General features: G+C 41.8%; 2 protein-coding genes across 3 annotated transcripts in view; both read left to right on the forward strand.

The window, feature by feature from the left end:
• hydin (HYDIN axonemal central pair apparatus protein) overlaps positions 1-8267 on the forward strand; it is a 65621-nt gene extending 57354 nt beyond the window's left edge. Inside the window, 17 exon segments of the mRNA XM_051073345.1 lie at positions 627-774; positions 939-1146; positions 1253-1474; positions 1578-1747; positions 1917-2115; positions 2598-2750; positions 2867-3034; positions 3225-3334; positions 3506-3516; positions 3519-3727; positions 4348-4557; positions 4721-4884; positions 5229-5379; positions 5467-5697; positions 5770-5994; positions 7021-7302; positions 7766-8267. Coding sequence (XP_050929302.1) covers positions 627-774; positions 939-1146; positions 1253-1474; positions 1578-1747; positions 1917-2115; positions 2598-2750; positions 2867-3034; positions 3225-3334; positions 3506-3516; positions 3519-3727; positions 4348-4557; positions 4721-4884; positions 5229-5379; positions 5467-5697; positions 5770-5994; positions 7021-7302; positions 7766-7975 — 3071 coding nt within the window. The 3' untranslated portion in view covers positions 7976-8267.
• A 928-nt stretch (positions 8268-9195) lies between these two features.
• Positions 9196-13776, forward strand: part of necab2 (N-terminal EF-hand calcium binding protein 2) — a 115339-nt gene continuing 110758 nt past the window's right edge. For both annotated transcript variants that reach the window (XM_018703590.2, XM_018703591.2), the window contains exon 1: positions 9196-9591. In XM_018703590.2, coding sequence (XP_018559106.1) covers positions 9265-9591 — 327 coding nt within the window. In that variant the 5' untranslated portion in view covers positions 9196-9264. The remainder of the gene's footprint in view (positions 9592-13776) is intronic.

Here is a 13776-nt window from a genome sequence, read left to right on the forward strand (position 1 = left end):
CCTCTTTCAAGTTAGACTACATATTAAACACGGGTTAAGGAAAGACTGTGTGTAAACCTGGCTTCTCCAACTAAATATATTTCCCCCCTAGCAAAAACTGAAGTTCTCCATTTTTAAGTTTACATAAAGTTAATATCAAAACCTGTAGATAACAATGTAAATGCAAGGGTCATGTAGATCCCATTGAATTAGACCTTGTAAAAATCTAATACTGCCCCCCATGAGAAGAGAGGCTTTCAGACCACAGCTGCTATGCCAGACTCATTCGGCACCATTTCAAGAGTACATGGAGCTCAAATGAAGGCAAATAAACAATCCACCTCCATTGGACATTTTTGAAAAAAATGTGCACAGTTGAACTTAATTTCTGACCTCTGCAATAATAAAATTCTATGGTATAAACCTGTAAAGCTGTGTATGAGTGGGTTTCAAACCACTGAGACCTCTCAGTATTCCTGAACTTCTGTCTCATGAGGTGATCATGACTTTTTCAAGGCACTAGGCACTATTTTTTAAATGTTGAGGTTAGATGTGTAGGTACTGTGGTTAAGTTTGGATTTTGAGGATAGGGAAAACTTTGAATCCAGCAAAAACGCGCGTGTGTGTGTGTGTGTCTATATGAACAGGTCGTAAAGTGGAGCAGACAGTCGATCTGGTGAATGGAGAGGAGGAGCCTTTTCACTTCTCGGTCCTGCAGTCATCTCTTCTCTGTGAAGACCAGCAGTCCAGCCTCACTGTGCAGCCCATGAAGGGCACAGTGTCATCTAAAGACAGGTTCATGACACTGTAACATATATCACAACTAAATAAGAAGACTTTCAGTCCAAAATGTTTCAAATCAATGTTCAGGTCAAAAAATGTTCTTTTGTGTAAGGTGGCACCATTCTCCCTCTAATAAGCTTGAGATGAGATAATAATAAGTGAACTCTGTGGTGCAGGTTGCCATTGTCAGTCTCCTTCACACCTTGCCGGGAGGGCTATGTGAGCTTCAGATTGGTTCTGAGGGTGAAGAGGAAGTCAGATGCACTCACGCTCCCTATTAAGGCTGACTGTTTCACCATGAGCACTTTGGTTCAAGTTGAGAATCCAGACGGAGGCATCAGAGAGATCGACTCCAACCACCAAGACACCCTGGACTTTGGAAAGGTCAGCACACTTTCACATGACAGGCACAAATAACTCACATGCATGATCACATGCCTTTACAAGTGAAGTTTAAACACCTTTGTTCCTGTATAAACACTGTTTGTAGGTGGGGATTTCAGAACAATCCAGCTTTAATTTTCTGGTGTCCAACCTGGCAAGATTCAGCCTGGAGATGAATTTTGACCTAACAGGTCCAAGTGAGCAGCTGAAACACTTGGAGGCAAAACCACAAAATGCTACTATTGAAGTTGGGAAACAGCTGCAGTTGTCACTTTTCTTTTGTCCCCGGAGCAACTGTAACCTCCAAGATGTCAGACTGAGTATCAAGGTGAGATACTCAGATAACATTTTATGAGGACACCAGACATTTTAGCTGATTCCTCAGTCCTTATTCTCTCCTGTATTTTCTCTCTCTTGTTTCATCTCTTCAGGTAAAGCATGGGCCAACATTTACCTTTTCCATTAAAGGCGGGGCGGTAGCACCTAGCCTAGAATTCTCCTTCACCAAATTCAACTTTGGCAAGCGCTTCCTGTACTCTCCTGGCATGATGCCGACCTCCAAGAGTCTTGTGATCAGCAACAAGGGTGAACGGGACATCAGGTTGTTGCATATGTGTGTGTCTGTCTGTTTTTGTCCATGTGTTAAGGTGAAGGTTTTTACTGTATAAAGAAATGGTTTTAATTCTACTCAGAACACCAGTTAAAATGTTTGACAGCTGAAAACCTTCTCTGATTTGAAAACATCCTGTGCTCTACTCCTTCTTCCTCAGTGTCCAGTGCCAGTTCAAGAACACCTCTTACCTGGAGATTAACTTCCAACCAGATATTTTGTCTTCTGGTGCTGTGATGGAGGTACCAATCACCTTCTATCCCCGTGACGCATGTCGATACCATGAAAAGCTCACCTTCATCTTGAACAGCTGTGTCAAGAAACAGGTGGACATACTTGGGCAAGGCGTCGAGATGAAGGTGAGAAAGAAAAGTGTGTGTGCTGAAGTCAAATTTTTGCTTTTGATATTGATGCTGATTTTAGATTATTATTATAAATGTATTTATATTCTAAAGCCTATATATGTGTATGTAGGTATGTGTATACAATGCCTTGTTAAAAAACATATCTTAGAGACATAGAAATGCAGCCTCCAGCTGTTGTAGATTGAATTCTTGTCTCCTAGTAAGAGATGCTGAACTGGACTCATGTAGAATTTCTACTTGTGCCTGAATGTGTGTAATATTAAAAAGAGAAACAAGTCAAAAAATCACGTAAGTAATAACAGTTTTTCAAAAACCTCCTCCTGTCCTGCAGGAGCAAGACTTAATGATTTTGTGTCCATGTCAATGTTTTGCCATGCTCTACTTAGATTCTACTGACCCTATCCATTTGGCTGCATAATCTATTAAAATTTGAATATTTAATCAAATTACCCTGAATCTGTATTATTTTGTCCCAGCTGGAAGTAGAGGATCCAAGGCAGCGGAACATGAATCTGGGATCTCTGATGGTGGGTCAGAAGGTGAAAAAACAGGTGGCACTGGTCAATCGCAGCCCTTTAGACCTTTCCTTTACCCTGCTTCTCAAGACAAATACAACACTGGACTCAAAGGTAGGCAATGAATGTAAAATGTTAAACAGTGATTCACATACAGGCAGCACTTATATCCCTGCCTTTCCTCTACTCTCCTCTCTTCTTCTCTATTTTGCTCTGCACTATGCCTTCAGGATCTGTCATTCAGTCCAGAAGGTGAGCTGAACCTGAAAGCCAGTGGTGCTTGTAATGTTGAGATCCAGTTCTCGCCTCATCAGCACATACCTTCCTTCAAGGCTGAGCTGCAGGCAGAGTTTGCAGGCCTGTTACACCCCCTGCTGACCATCCAAGGTTGCTGTCAGGTAATTTGAAGGCTTGTGCAAATGACGCATGTATTTGCTTTCCTTGACAAGCACTAAAATTCTGAATTAAGTTATCTATACTTGAAACCTTTTATATGGTCTGATAACGATCAGTTTTAAGGTTTCTTCTGTGTAACTTTATATGTTGAATACATTTGTGTTAACAAGGTGTCCCAATTTAAACTGTCAGGGTGTGGAGGTCCATCTGGACCAGGACCACCTGGCATTTGGAGCCGTAGTACAGCGCTGCCAGGCCAAGAAACGGATTGTCATGATGAACACTGGAGACATTGGTGCCCGGTAAGGTTAGATACTGCACAGTGTATTATCCTGCATGATGATTTGTTACTATCATACACATGGATCTACACACAGATACCCAACATTTTTATTGCAGTTCTATGTAATATTATTCTTAGAATGGCTTTGTTTTTTGTTTTTTTTACATGTATCTGTCTTCTTTGTTACAAGCTTCCACTGGAAAGAAAGAACTTTCCTCCAGAGTTGTCCATCTCACCAGCTAAAGGCTACATCTGTCCAGGCATGGAGGTTCCTTTTGATGTGACTTTTTCACCTGAGGAACTGAGTGATGACACAAGATACGAGAACTTATCTTGCTTTGTTGAGAACTCCTCCTCCCCCGTCACCCTCACTGTGACAGGCTCTTGCATTGTAGCTTCCACTGGCAAAGAGGTTTGACTGATACATTTTTATTTTTGTTCAGTTGCATAGTGAAGTAAAAAATAAAATAAAATCAGCAGTATGTATTTGATCATGGCACATTTTGGGGTTTTGTATGTGATATAACAGTTGGGGAAACTATGCATCACACATCACACACACATCACATTTTATTTATGTACCACATGTTACACAATAATGTAAATATAAAACATAGCAAATTAGTACTTTGGATATTCATATCATTCATTCTTCTCCAGCTAGCATAAAAGCTAAAAGCTGCCTTGTCAGCAGTGTAGTCTCTCATTGTGAGGATGGTTAAAAAACAGAATCAGAAAATGTGAGAGATCGACTTTGGCTCCTTTTGGAACAGACAGAGAGTGTTGACAGATTTAAAGAGCACTGGAAATTTGGAAAGAAACATTCCATCGATTTCACTTAGCTGATTAGCCACTAAGGCCTGAGAATAGGCTATAGAAAAACAGGTGATACAGTATTCTTCTGCTTTGGAATAAGTTAAAGGTGATTAATACTGTAGTTATTACATTTTTAGTCATTGTCTATAATGTAACTCTCTGTTTACTATCTATTATGTGATTATTCCCTTCTGCTGTCCTCTTCTTGCCTGCCAGGTGGTGAATTTTGTATGTCCAGTACGTGGCTCTCACACCCAGACTCTGCCCCTGGTCAACCCCACAAACCAGCGTTGTAGCATCAGACCTATCATTGAGGGTGCGCAGTGGAGCGCTGCGCCCTCCGTGACCTTTGAACCCTTCCAAAACAAGACATATGAAATCACCTACCGACCACTGACTATGACTGCTGATGGAAAGAAGCACATGGTAGAGGAACACCAATATATAAACACAATCAGTTATTCATCTGTAGCCTATTTTGTGCATATTCAATCCAATACCGTCAACAAAAAAGATTATAACAAAACAGTGTGACATTAACTTAATCTTGGACATTAACTTGTCATACCTCCCTTTTTTATATCCTCAGGGATCAGTCTTTTTCTCCTTCCCTGATGGGACAGGCATGCTGTACTCCCTGCAGGGAACTGCTGATCCTCCCAGAGCAGAGGACACAATTGTGTATGAGCTGCCTGCCAAGACTGAACACACACAGTTGCTCCCTGTGCACAACTGGCTTTCCAAGCAACAGCGGTAAAACAGACACACCACCAAGTCACCACCAATATTATAAACCCTGTGCAACTCTAGTTAATGATAATAACAATGATTCAATTCTTAAATCTGTAATTATTTGATGTTTAGAATAATAATTGTATTGTAATACAATACTGTATAATAATTAGCATTTTTGGCCACATGGGGGCAGGGTAAGGTATGCATCTCTGACCAAACAAATGATCTCTTTTTCCATAAGTTGAGGAAATTATCTTACACCTTTATTTTAGCAAAACATCTGCATATTAGGAGGAGAAACACTCAAGCCCTGTCAGGACAGAAGTACAGTACAGTCATGTCGAGTGTTTGTGTTTGCTCAGGTTTCGTGTGCTGATGGAGATATTGAAGCCCGACAAAACAGATGCTACAGTGTCCCTCAAGGGTCTAGAGTACATTGATGTCTCTGCTCTGGCCAAGAGAGACTACAAGATGTCTTTCTTTACATACAGGGAGGGGCAGTACAACACCAAGGTTTGATCACGCACACATATTTAAGATCAGATCTGAATGCATTTCCGAGTCTTGTCCTCACACCACCCACTGAACTCTTTTCCTCAGGTGACATTTCTTAATGAGGTGACAGCTGAGTACATGTTCTACCTCATCACCTTCAAGGCCACATCTCCAGGAGTCCTGTCCACCGTTGAGCTGGTGACCACTGTCCGCCAGACAACCTCTGCCAGTGTCCAGGTGGAGAACCCCCTGACCACTGTTGCCTCCCTCAGCACTGAGTGTAAATGCACTGAAATCAGTACCCGACCTCAGCACACTGTGCCAGGACAGTCCAAGGTGATTACAAAGTACATTTTCCCAAAACTGCTGTGTGCCCGCAGACAAACTTAAATTGTGTCCTCTCTTTAGGGTTCTGTGTGCTTCAAGTACCAGCCTCTGCGTGCAGGCAAGTCTACAGCCCGGCTGACTCTGTATAGTAATGATCTGGGCCACTTCCACTACAACCTGCTTCTGAGTGCTCTGCCCCCACCACCAGAGAAAACCGTCTTCTTCTGCACTTCACTGGGTAGCAGCCACTATGTTCTTGTCAAATTCATCAACTACTCCCGCTTCAAAACAGAGTACTCATGTGAGGTAACAAAATGTCCGACATGTTATAATGACTTAGGAGTGCTCTGTACATCATGTTCTTGTGATACTGTGATCTTCCCTTTCTCTTTTTCTCTGCTATTTTTGCTTTTGCTAATAGATACTGACAGAGGATACTTTCTGGGAATCTAAAGTATCTAAAGTAAGAGAGAGTGGGAAATTAATAAGGTTGTCATTTAGTGAAGATGAGCAAGTAACACCAGGTGTGTTGCATTCATTCAAAAAATATTAACCCATAAGAACCCATGGTGACATAGGTGTCACCAGCTCTTTAAAAAAATTGTATAAACAAATATGATCAGATGATTGAAAATGATATTTTAATTTACTGTAGAAACATTACAAATGTGTGTATTATCTATTATTTATGAAGTCATAAAGTGTTTGTGTGTGTGTGTGTGTTTGTGTGTGTGTGTGTGTGTGTGCCTGCAGAAAAGTTGAAGTTTTACTTAACTGCAACACTAGTTTCTTCATCCCTCAGACTTGTGACAATGTGATGTGCATACGTACTGCATATACTATACTGTAGAACTCAGCCTTTAAATGTATAAAACAACATAAATTCCTGGGCAAGATTCTGTGTAAGATCATGATATTCTGTTCATCATAGAAGACATGAAGGTAGATGAGCAGACAGCTGAAATCAAGTTCGAACACCCCTCTCATCTATCTATGTGCCTTTGCAACAAGTGGGGTGTGGGACAGAATCGGAACTTTCTGACTTTTGATATAGTTACTATTATGCCTTTCTTTTTCAGTTGTACAGTAAAGATCAGTAAACACTGTACTGACATACTGACATTTGCTTTATTTAATATGGTGCCTTTAACTTGGGGAGAAAGAGTAATGAAAATTCAGACCTTGCCTGTGACATCAGAGTTTTGAGGAGATTTTTTAAAATTTTCATTCAAAAGCAGCTGTTTGTGTTTCAAAATGACAAAAAATACCAGTGGAGTAAGAATGATGTATTTGCTGACATATGATTCTGTTCTTGTTATCGCTCCCCTCCAGACTGATTGCCCTGACTTCACCGTGGACAAAAGTGTTGGTGCTTCACCAGGCTTCGAGGCAGGGTCAGAGGTCAGTGTGGAGGTCTGTTTCGAGCCTCATCAGCTGGGAGAGGTGAGAGGCCAGCTCAGCCTGTCTTCAGGAATCGGTGGTGAATACGTCTTTCCTCTACATGGGAACTGCCTCCCTCCCAAAGCCCAGGGCCCGTTTAGCATCAGGGCTGGCCGCAACGTCACTATCCCCTTCAAGAATGTGTTCCTGCAGACCACCGCTTTCTCTTTTCAGGTAAAGAACCAGTAGAGCTTAGTTCATAATTCATCTTGGAAAAGAGACCCTGAGAAATAGCAGGTTGAAGAGTGGAGTAAGAGTTAAAAATGTGATGTTTCTGGAGACGTATTAGTGTAACTGAGAAAGTGATTAATAACCTTCCAATCCAATCACCATGCTGAAAGCCAATACTGGACATTTCTTAAACTGTAAGGAAAGAACTGCTCATTTACACTGGGTGCACTGCCAGCCAGCATGAAGAAGCTGATTTAAATTTAACCTCGAACAGTTAGGGAGAGTGGTGCAGTCTGGATTTGCTACTTTTGTGATTACGTCGCTGTTGCTCCTGTTTATCCTGGATGCAGCCACAGTTCTTTTTACATCTCCAGCTTCTACTGAATGCTTAAATTCAATTCACCTGCTTCATTTATTATTTCATCTTTAAATGAACTAACCCAGGCCACATTGACCCTAATTCTAGGTGGACAACCCCAGCTTTACTGTTAAAGGAGTGGACAACATCCTCTCCAAAAAGACACAAAATATCCTGGTGTCATTTGAGGCCCCTTCAGGAGGCTCTCCGGGGCCCTGGTTTGGCACGCTGACCATCTCCAGCCAGTGCTCTGAGGGCCACAGGAAGCCCTGCTCATGGGTCTATTACCTGAAGGGCTACCGCCCTGAGTCATCTTAGAGGGAGAAATATGTACACACACATACACACCCAAAATGACATATACACACTCAAATGCCAAAGTAAATGTGCATATACAGGCAACCATTTGGACTGAAGCCTTTATTTGGTAATTTTATTTTTATGATACTACAGTTTCATATGTTGACAAATCATTTAGTCAGTGCCTTAAGTGCAACATTAATGTGAAAAATACAAGCAGGAATTGCTCTGTGTGTATTTATGTGGTTTAAACAATTAGTTGTCACAAAAGTGTTCATAAATATTTTAATAGTTATCTGAATAAAATCCTGCAGGGAAAACTGCCCAGACCTGTCATTGCACACTCATGTCCACATGGGGGCAATCATGTCAAGTGTTTTCACCAATTCCAGCTGTCCAGTGATGAGGAGGGAATTACCATTTACTTGTTTTTTTTTCAGCCTTTTGGCCATCCTGATAACCTGTGTGTTGAAGTGTCAGCATTCCACAAGGAGTTAATTTGTCCAAACCAAACCGTGTGATGTTAGACACATGACATGTTGCAGGCAAGACCAGCCACTCAGCTGAAAGGGCAGAGCTGGGGGAGATGCTCATTACCAATGGTTAAATCGGTCACATCTCACACACGTACACGTGCATGCATGCACACACACACACACACACACACACACACACACACACATACACACCTTTAATGAGGAGCTGTAGTGACAGCTTAACAGACACTCCTCTTACTCCAAGAGAAGATCCTCTGATCCTCCCATTGGGACACAGCAAGTCAAACTAGGCTGGTGGCCCAGACTGTGACTATTTAGAAGAAGAAAGTAGAATATTGTTTTTGTTCGGATTAGACTTTAAACAGGAGAGTGAGCAAAGCTGATGTAATCCCACAGCTTGATGGCTGCTCTATTCCAATAAGCCTTAGGTGATTTCTAGCTTTACTACAACATGGGTGGAGAAGATTTGGAAAGAAAAAAATGACAGTGAATTGTGTATTTAACCTTTCATTTTACATATATTAACACAAAATAAAACCGCACCAAACTAAAATAACTGTAGTGTAATACAATTTGAGACAGTGCATAGCAGTGAGTGCAACAAAGTCACTACAAACTCTCCAAGCCTTAAAAATATTGGTCTATATAATAAACACTTTTCATTAGATAGATAATATTGTGGGTATGTAGGATATGTAGGATGGGCGGGTGAGTTTTGGGGTGGGTACTGTGATGTAAGAGGGGAGGAAAGGGGTGGGGGCTTCTCTCTCTCCCCCATAGAGCGCAGCATGAGCGCTCCGCAGCAAAAGGATGTGTGAGCAGGCAGCGCGCTACTGTAGGGACGGAGTCCACAAACTGCTCAACAAAGAACAAGCCAAACTTCGAGCCCAAGAAAACCGCGAGCAGCCGAAACCCGTAGCCGGTCAGGACAGCGAGTCCGCGACGGCAGCGCAGTCCGGAAACAGCGGCGCCCAGCCCGGTGGAATCGACGGGCTCGTCCGCTGGATCGTCACCAAAATGAGCGACAACAAGAACATCTCCAGCCGAGAGTACGCCTCCAGCAAGGAGGAGGTGGCCGTGGCACAGGAGCAGTTCTTCGCCCCGGAACCGCGGAGAGGCATCTCTGTTATCTTGGATGTGAGTATTAAGAGCCAGCAGACAGTGAGTGGTCAGTCTGACAGGCTGGGGTGTGGGTGCGCAGGATGGAGACATCCAGAGAGCAGTGCGTACGGTCCGGTGCAGTGCGCACTTACGCACAGGGGCGATCTTAACAATTTACTGTTAGGACTTGTAGCTCGAGCTAAAATAAGGCACGTGGCTCTCGGGGATCGAACCTGTGATCACTCTGGGACAGGACAGTCCCAGAACATTTTGCAGTTACACCTTTTTTTCTCGTTACCCTGACCAAACATTAAGTGGACATTTCGCATCTTATCAGCCAATACTCCTTTAAGCTTGGCTTAACTTTTTAACTGCCTGTACGAATTTCATTAGGAATCCAGGTCAGATCAGTGCAGTCCAGCTTTACTTTTGGTGGTGATTTTATTGCCAGTGTAAGAAAGTCTGACACTTACCAACGCACCTAGTAGCTACACCCACAGTAAAAGCAACATCAGGAAAGATGCTTAAGCCAATTTTATCGCAATACTTTAATTATTAATGAAAATCACTACCATGTTTCATTGATCCCTGTGTTATAGCTACAGCTGAATCTTTCCCAGCCCAACATCATATTTTATCTCACGCGGAGGCAGCGGATAAACCTGCCTTCCTGCATTTGAAGTGGCAATTAAGCAGCGCCATGTCGATTTAGGTCAGCTCATCAATACTATTGGGTTATTTTTCATCATTGCCCCACTAAATCTTTCCCCAGGAGATCACCTGTTATATTGTTGTTACATTAATGCTTCAGTGGGGCAAAAACAAAAGAGAAAAGTAGTTCAGTTTAAACAGACTTGTGATCCAAATTAACTTATAAAAAAGGGGGGAAATGGAAAACTAATTATAATCAAGACTATAGGCCCAGGCATCCTAGTACCCCAGTTAACTGATTCTGTTTGAGTGTGAGTGTGTAGAGGGGTTGATTTGGGTGTAGCCAGATTTGCTGCTGATACTCGTCTCCTTGAACAGGCGACTGTCCTCTCAGGCAGATGCAGTACAGCAGGGTTTCATTAGCTTTGAGTCAGGACCTAAAATGGCTCTTTGACCTGTTTCTGATGCCTATAGCACAGGAGCAGCTGCTCTGTTTTCATTACACCCAAGTCTCTGGTAAAGATTGTATTTCTGATGTTTGGGTTATAGGCAGGATATGTTGCATTTTCAACATACAGACGTAGATACATACTTAAAACACAAGCTTGAATTTTGGCCCATGATTAAATGAAATAAACCGTATCTCAAAGATTTTGTCAAATAAGGAGAGATTTAGTTTTCTGTATATACACAGTCATCTAGATAGATTTCTTTATTGCAACAACTTTCCACTCATTTCTCATTGAGGTTTCCTGTGTTTTCCCCTGAAATATTTCCTCCTTTTATCATTTAACCTTATGTCCCGCCCATGTCCGTTAACTGCTATACACTGATTGGTGCGAGCCGCACCTTCTGACATCAGCAGTGAACTCATTCTGACATTTTCTCTCCAGCTCGCTTTCTGCATTGACTTGAACTTTGAAATGTTAATCGTTTTTGCCATTTTCCAATATTATTGACCTCAGCATTATTATCATGGTGAAGAAGTTCACACCAAAGGGACTGAGTGATTGGTTTGTGTGTGAATGTGTGTGTGCCTGTGTGCCTGCAGGCAGCATTCTCCTCATTAGACCCTCTGCTTGCTTGTTTCTCCTCCTTTGTTGTTCTTGTCTTCTCCTTCATCTTCACCCTGATGCACCTCTCTTTTTATTCTTTCACCTCCTTTCATCCGTTGTCCTATCTACTCCTCATCTCCCCTCTCCCCCTTTCCTCCATATCCTTCATGTCTTCCTTCTCTCCTCTCTCCTCAGCCAGGCCAAGAAAACATCCATTCTTAATAAGGTTAGGAGATGGATGCAACATCCTCTCTCCCTCTGTCTCTGTCTTCTGCTTCTGTTTTGTTCTGTCTTTTCTGTTTCTCTGTTTTGCTGTGTCTCATTTTCTTCTCTCTCTGTGTTTCTGTTACAACTCTCTGCACACACACACACACACACACACACACACATACACATACACCGCCTCCTCACCGCAACACTTTCCCTCCTCTCCAAGCTTGTCTGTCTCCAGCAGCTTCAGAGTTGGCTGTTTTCTGTGGAGTTGAATGCGCCCCAGGGTGCAGCCGGAAAGCAGAACAATGCAGAACAGCTTGTCACTTGGAACGTCGCTCGTCTCAGCAGTTAATGATTTTCACTTTGGCCTGTTCAGATGGCTGCAGTCTGCCTGAATGCACCACTTATTTATAGTCCTTCAAGCCATATTGGCAAGTAAAGGATCTCTCAGTTTATGTATTTCTGTTTTTCAAAAACCATTAGGAATTTGAAAGTTTAGCTGTTTAAACTGCTAAAACCTCTTGATCTTGAACTGGACAGCAGGACAGCAGCCATGATTTATGTCAAGGTTGCCCATTTACATTATTTTAATTAGGGCTGCTGACTTATTCAAATAATTAGTTTTATCCAACCAACAGTCCAGTACCCAGAGATATTGAGAAAGAAAAAGCATCAACATTCCTCACATTTTAATACCTGGAAACAGAGTACCTTTGTTAATTTGGCTTGAAAAATGAACAAATAATTAATGAGTTAAAATAGTAAAAGAAAAAATAGTTTCATGTGAGAGTTATCAAAGCTGGGAAATTTGTAGTTTAAAGGAGATATTTGTAGATTTTTATCTGCAGCCAAACGTAATTTGTTGTCGGGAGCAGGTGATGGTGTTGGTCTTTTATTCCATGTTCCATGGGGGTAAAATACGCCTTCTGAGCAGCACTATTTCTTCAGGGCAGTCTGTGAGTTGCTATTGGAAAGAGACAAGATGGGTCAGTTTGGCTTTGACTAGCTGGTGAAATAAAAGAAGCAATAAAACTAGACTCACAAATTCACAACGTTGCTTCTAGACTGGTAAGGAAACAGCTGCTAACTTTGGGTATGTAGTGATAGCAAAACTTACAAATAGCTCCTTTAAACAGAATAATGCTTCTTTCTTTTGACATTCCCATTAACAGTTTACAAGGAAAGTCGGACAGTTTTTTCTGACAGTTTTCTGACAGTTGCTTAGATATTTAGGTGTGGGTTCTTATAAGCTCTGATCCAGCTCTATTCTCAAGTGTGATAGAAGGGAGTTTGTGTACTTCACAGACTTTCACACCCTCTCTATGTAGTGGGGCTAAGTTAAAATGATGCTCCACCCCAAATCTCCCTTTTTAGTGCTGCATTCTCTGTCTGTGAAAACGCAGTTTTGTCCTTCCCAAAGAACATTTATAGCTACAAAAAGAACTCTACTAAAGAAACTTAAAACACATTCCTGCTGTATAATCTACTTCTCATATTCATCTGTGTGTTCCAGTATCATAGTTTCCTTAAATATGACTAAATACACTACTTATGTTGCTAACAATTAACATGGTCAGCGCATGAAATGAATCAATCAACATACACACACTCACACTGTTCTTTAACTCTGTGCATGTCCATCTCCCTGTCTTTCTGTCAGCCTGTCTGTCCATTTCATTCAATTTGCATCCCCCTCACTGTCTCTTTCTCCCCATCTTCCACCTTGTCATTGTGCTGTTTTCTTGCAGTTATTGTCAGTAGGAACAGTTCTGATCACACTCTGAAACACTGATGAAAGTACCAGATCTGCCACTTTCAATTCCACATGGAAAGAAGCTTTCACTGAAGCTATAAATTAGCTTGCAGTCATGTGTGTGTGTGTGTGTACATATGCGCAGGATGTGCACACACACACACACAGCAAGTAATCACTAATCAGCTGTAGATCAGTGAGTTCTGTGTGTGTGTGCACAGCGTTTTTGAGTTTTTATCCCTCTGTCACAATAATAAACTTTTCTGTCCTGTGGCTCATAACAAGTCTTATCACACACCACTGCACCTTATCTGGTTCAGACACACAGGGTTTCTAAATGTGTGTGTGTGTGCATGCATGTGAGTGTGATTTGGTCTTGGTGTGGACTCAGTGTATGCTGTATGGACTGCAGTGGTTAAATCAGAAAACCTAATGGAAGACTGAACATTTCTATTTCCAGTTTTCACCCTCTAGATTCTGTTTTTACTGCAGACTTAAAAAAAAAAAAAAAAAAAAAAAAAAAACCCAGCACAGTTTGTGCGTTTAACC

This window comes from Lates calcarifer, linkage group LG10 (genome assembly GCF_001640805.2).
Source record: "Lates calcarifer isolate ASB-BC8 linkage group LG10, TLL_Latcal_v3, whole genome shotgun sequence".
Classification (NCBI taxonomy): Eukaryota; Metazoa; Chordata; class Actinopteri; family Centropomidae; genus Lates; species Lates calcarifer.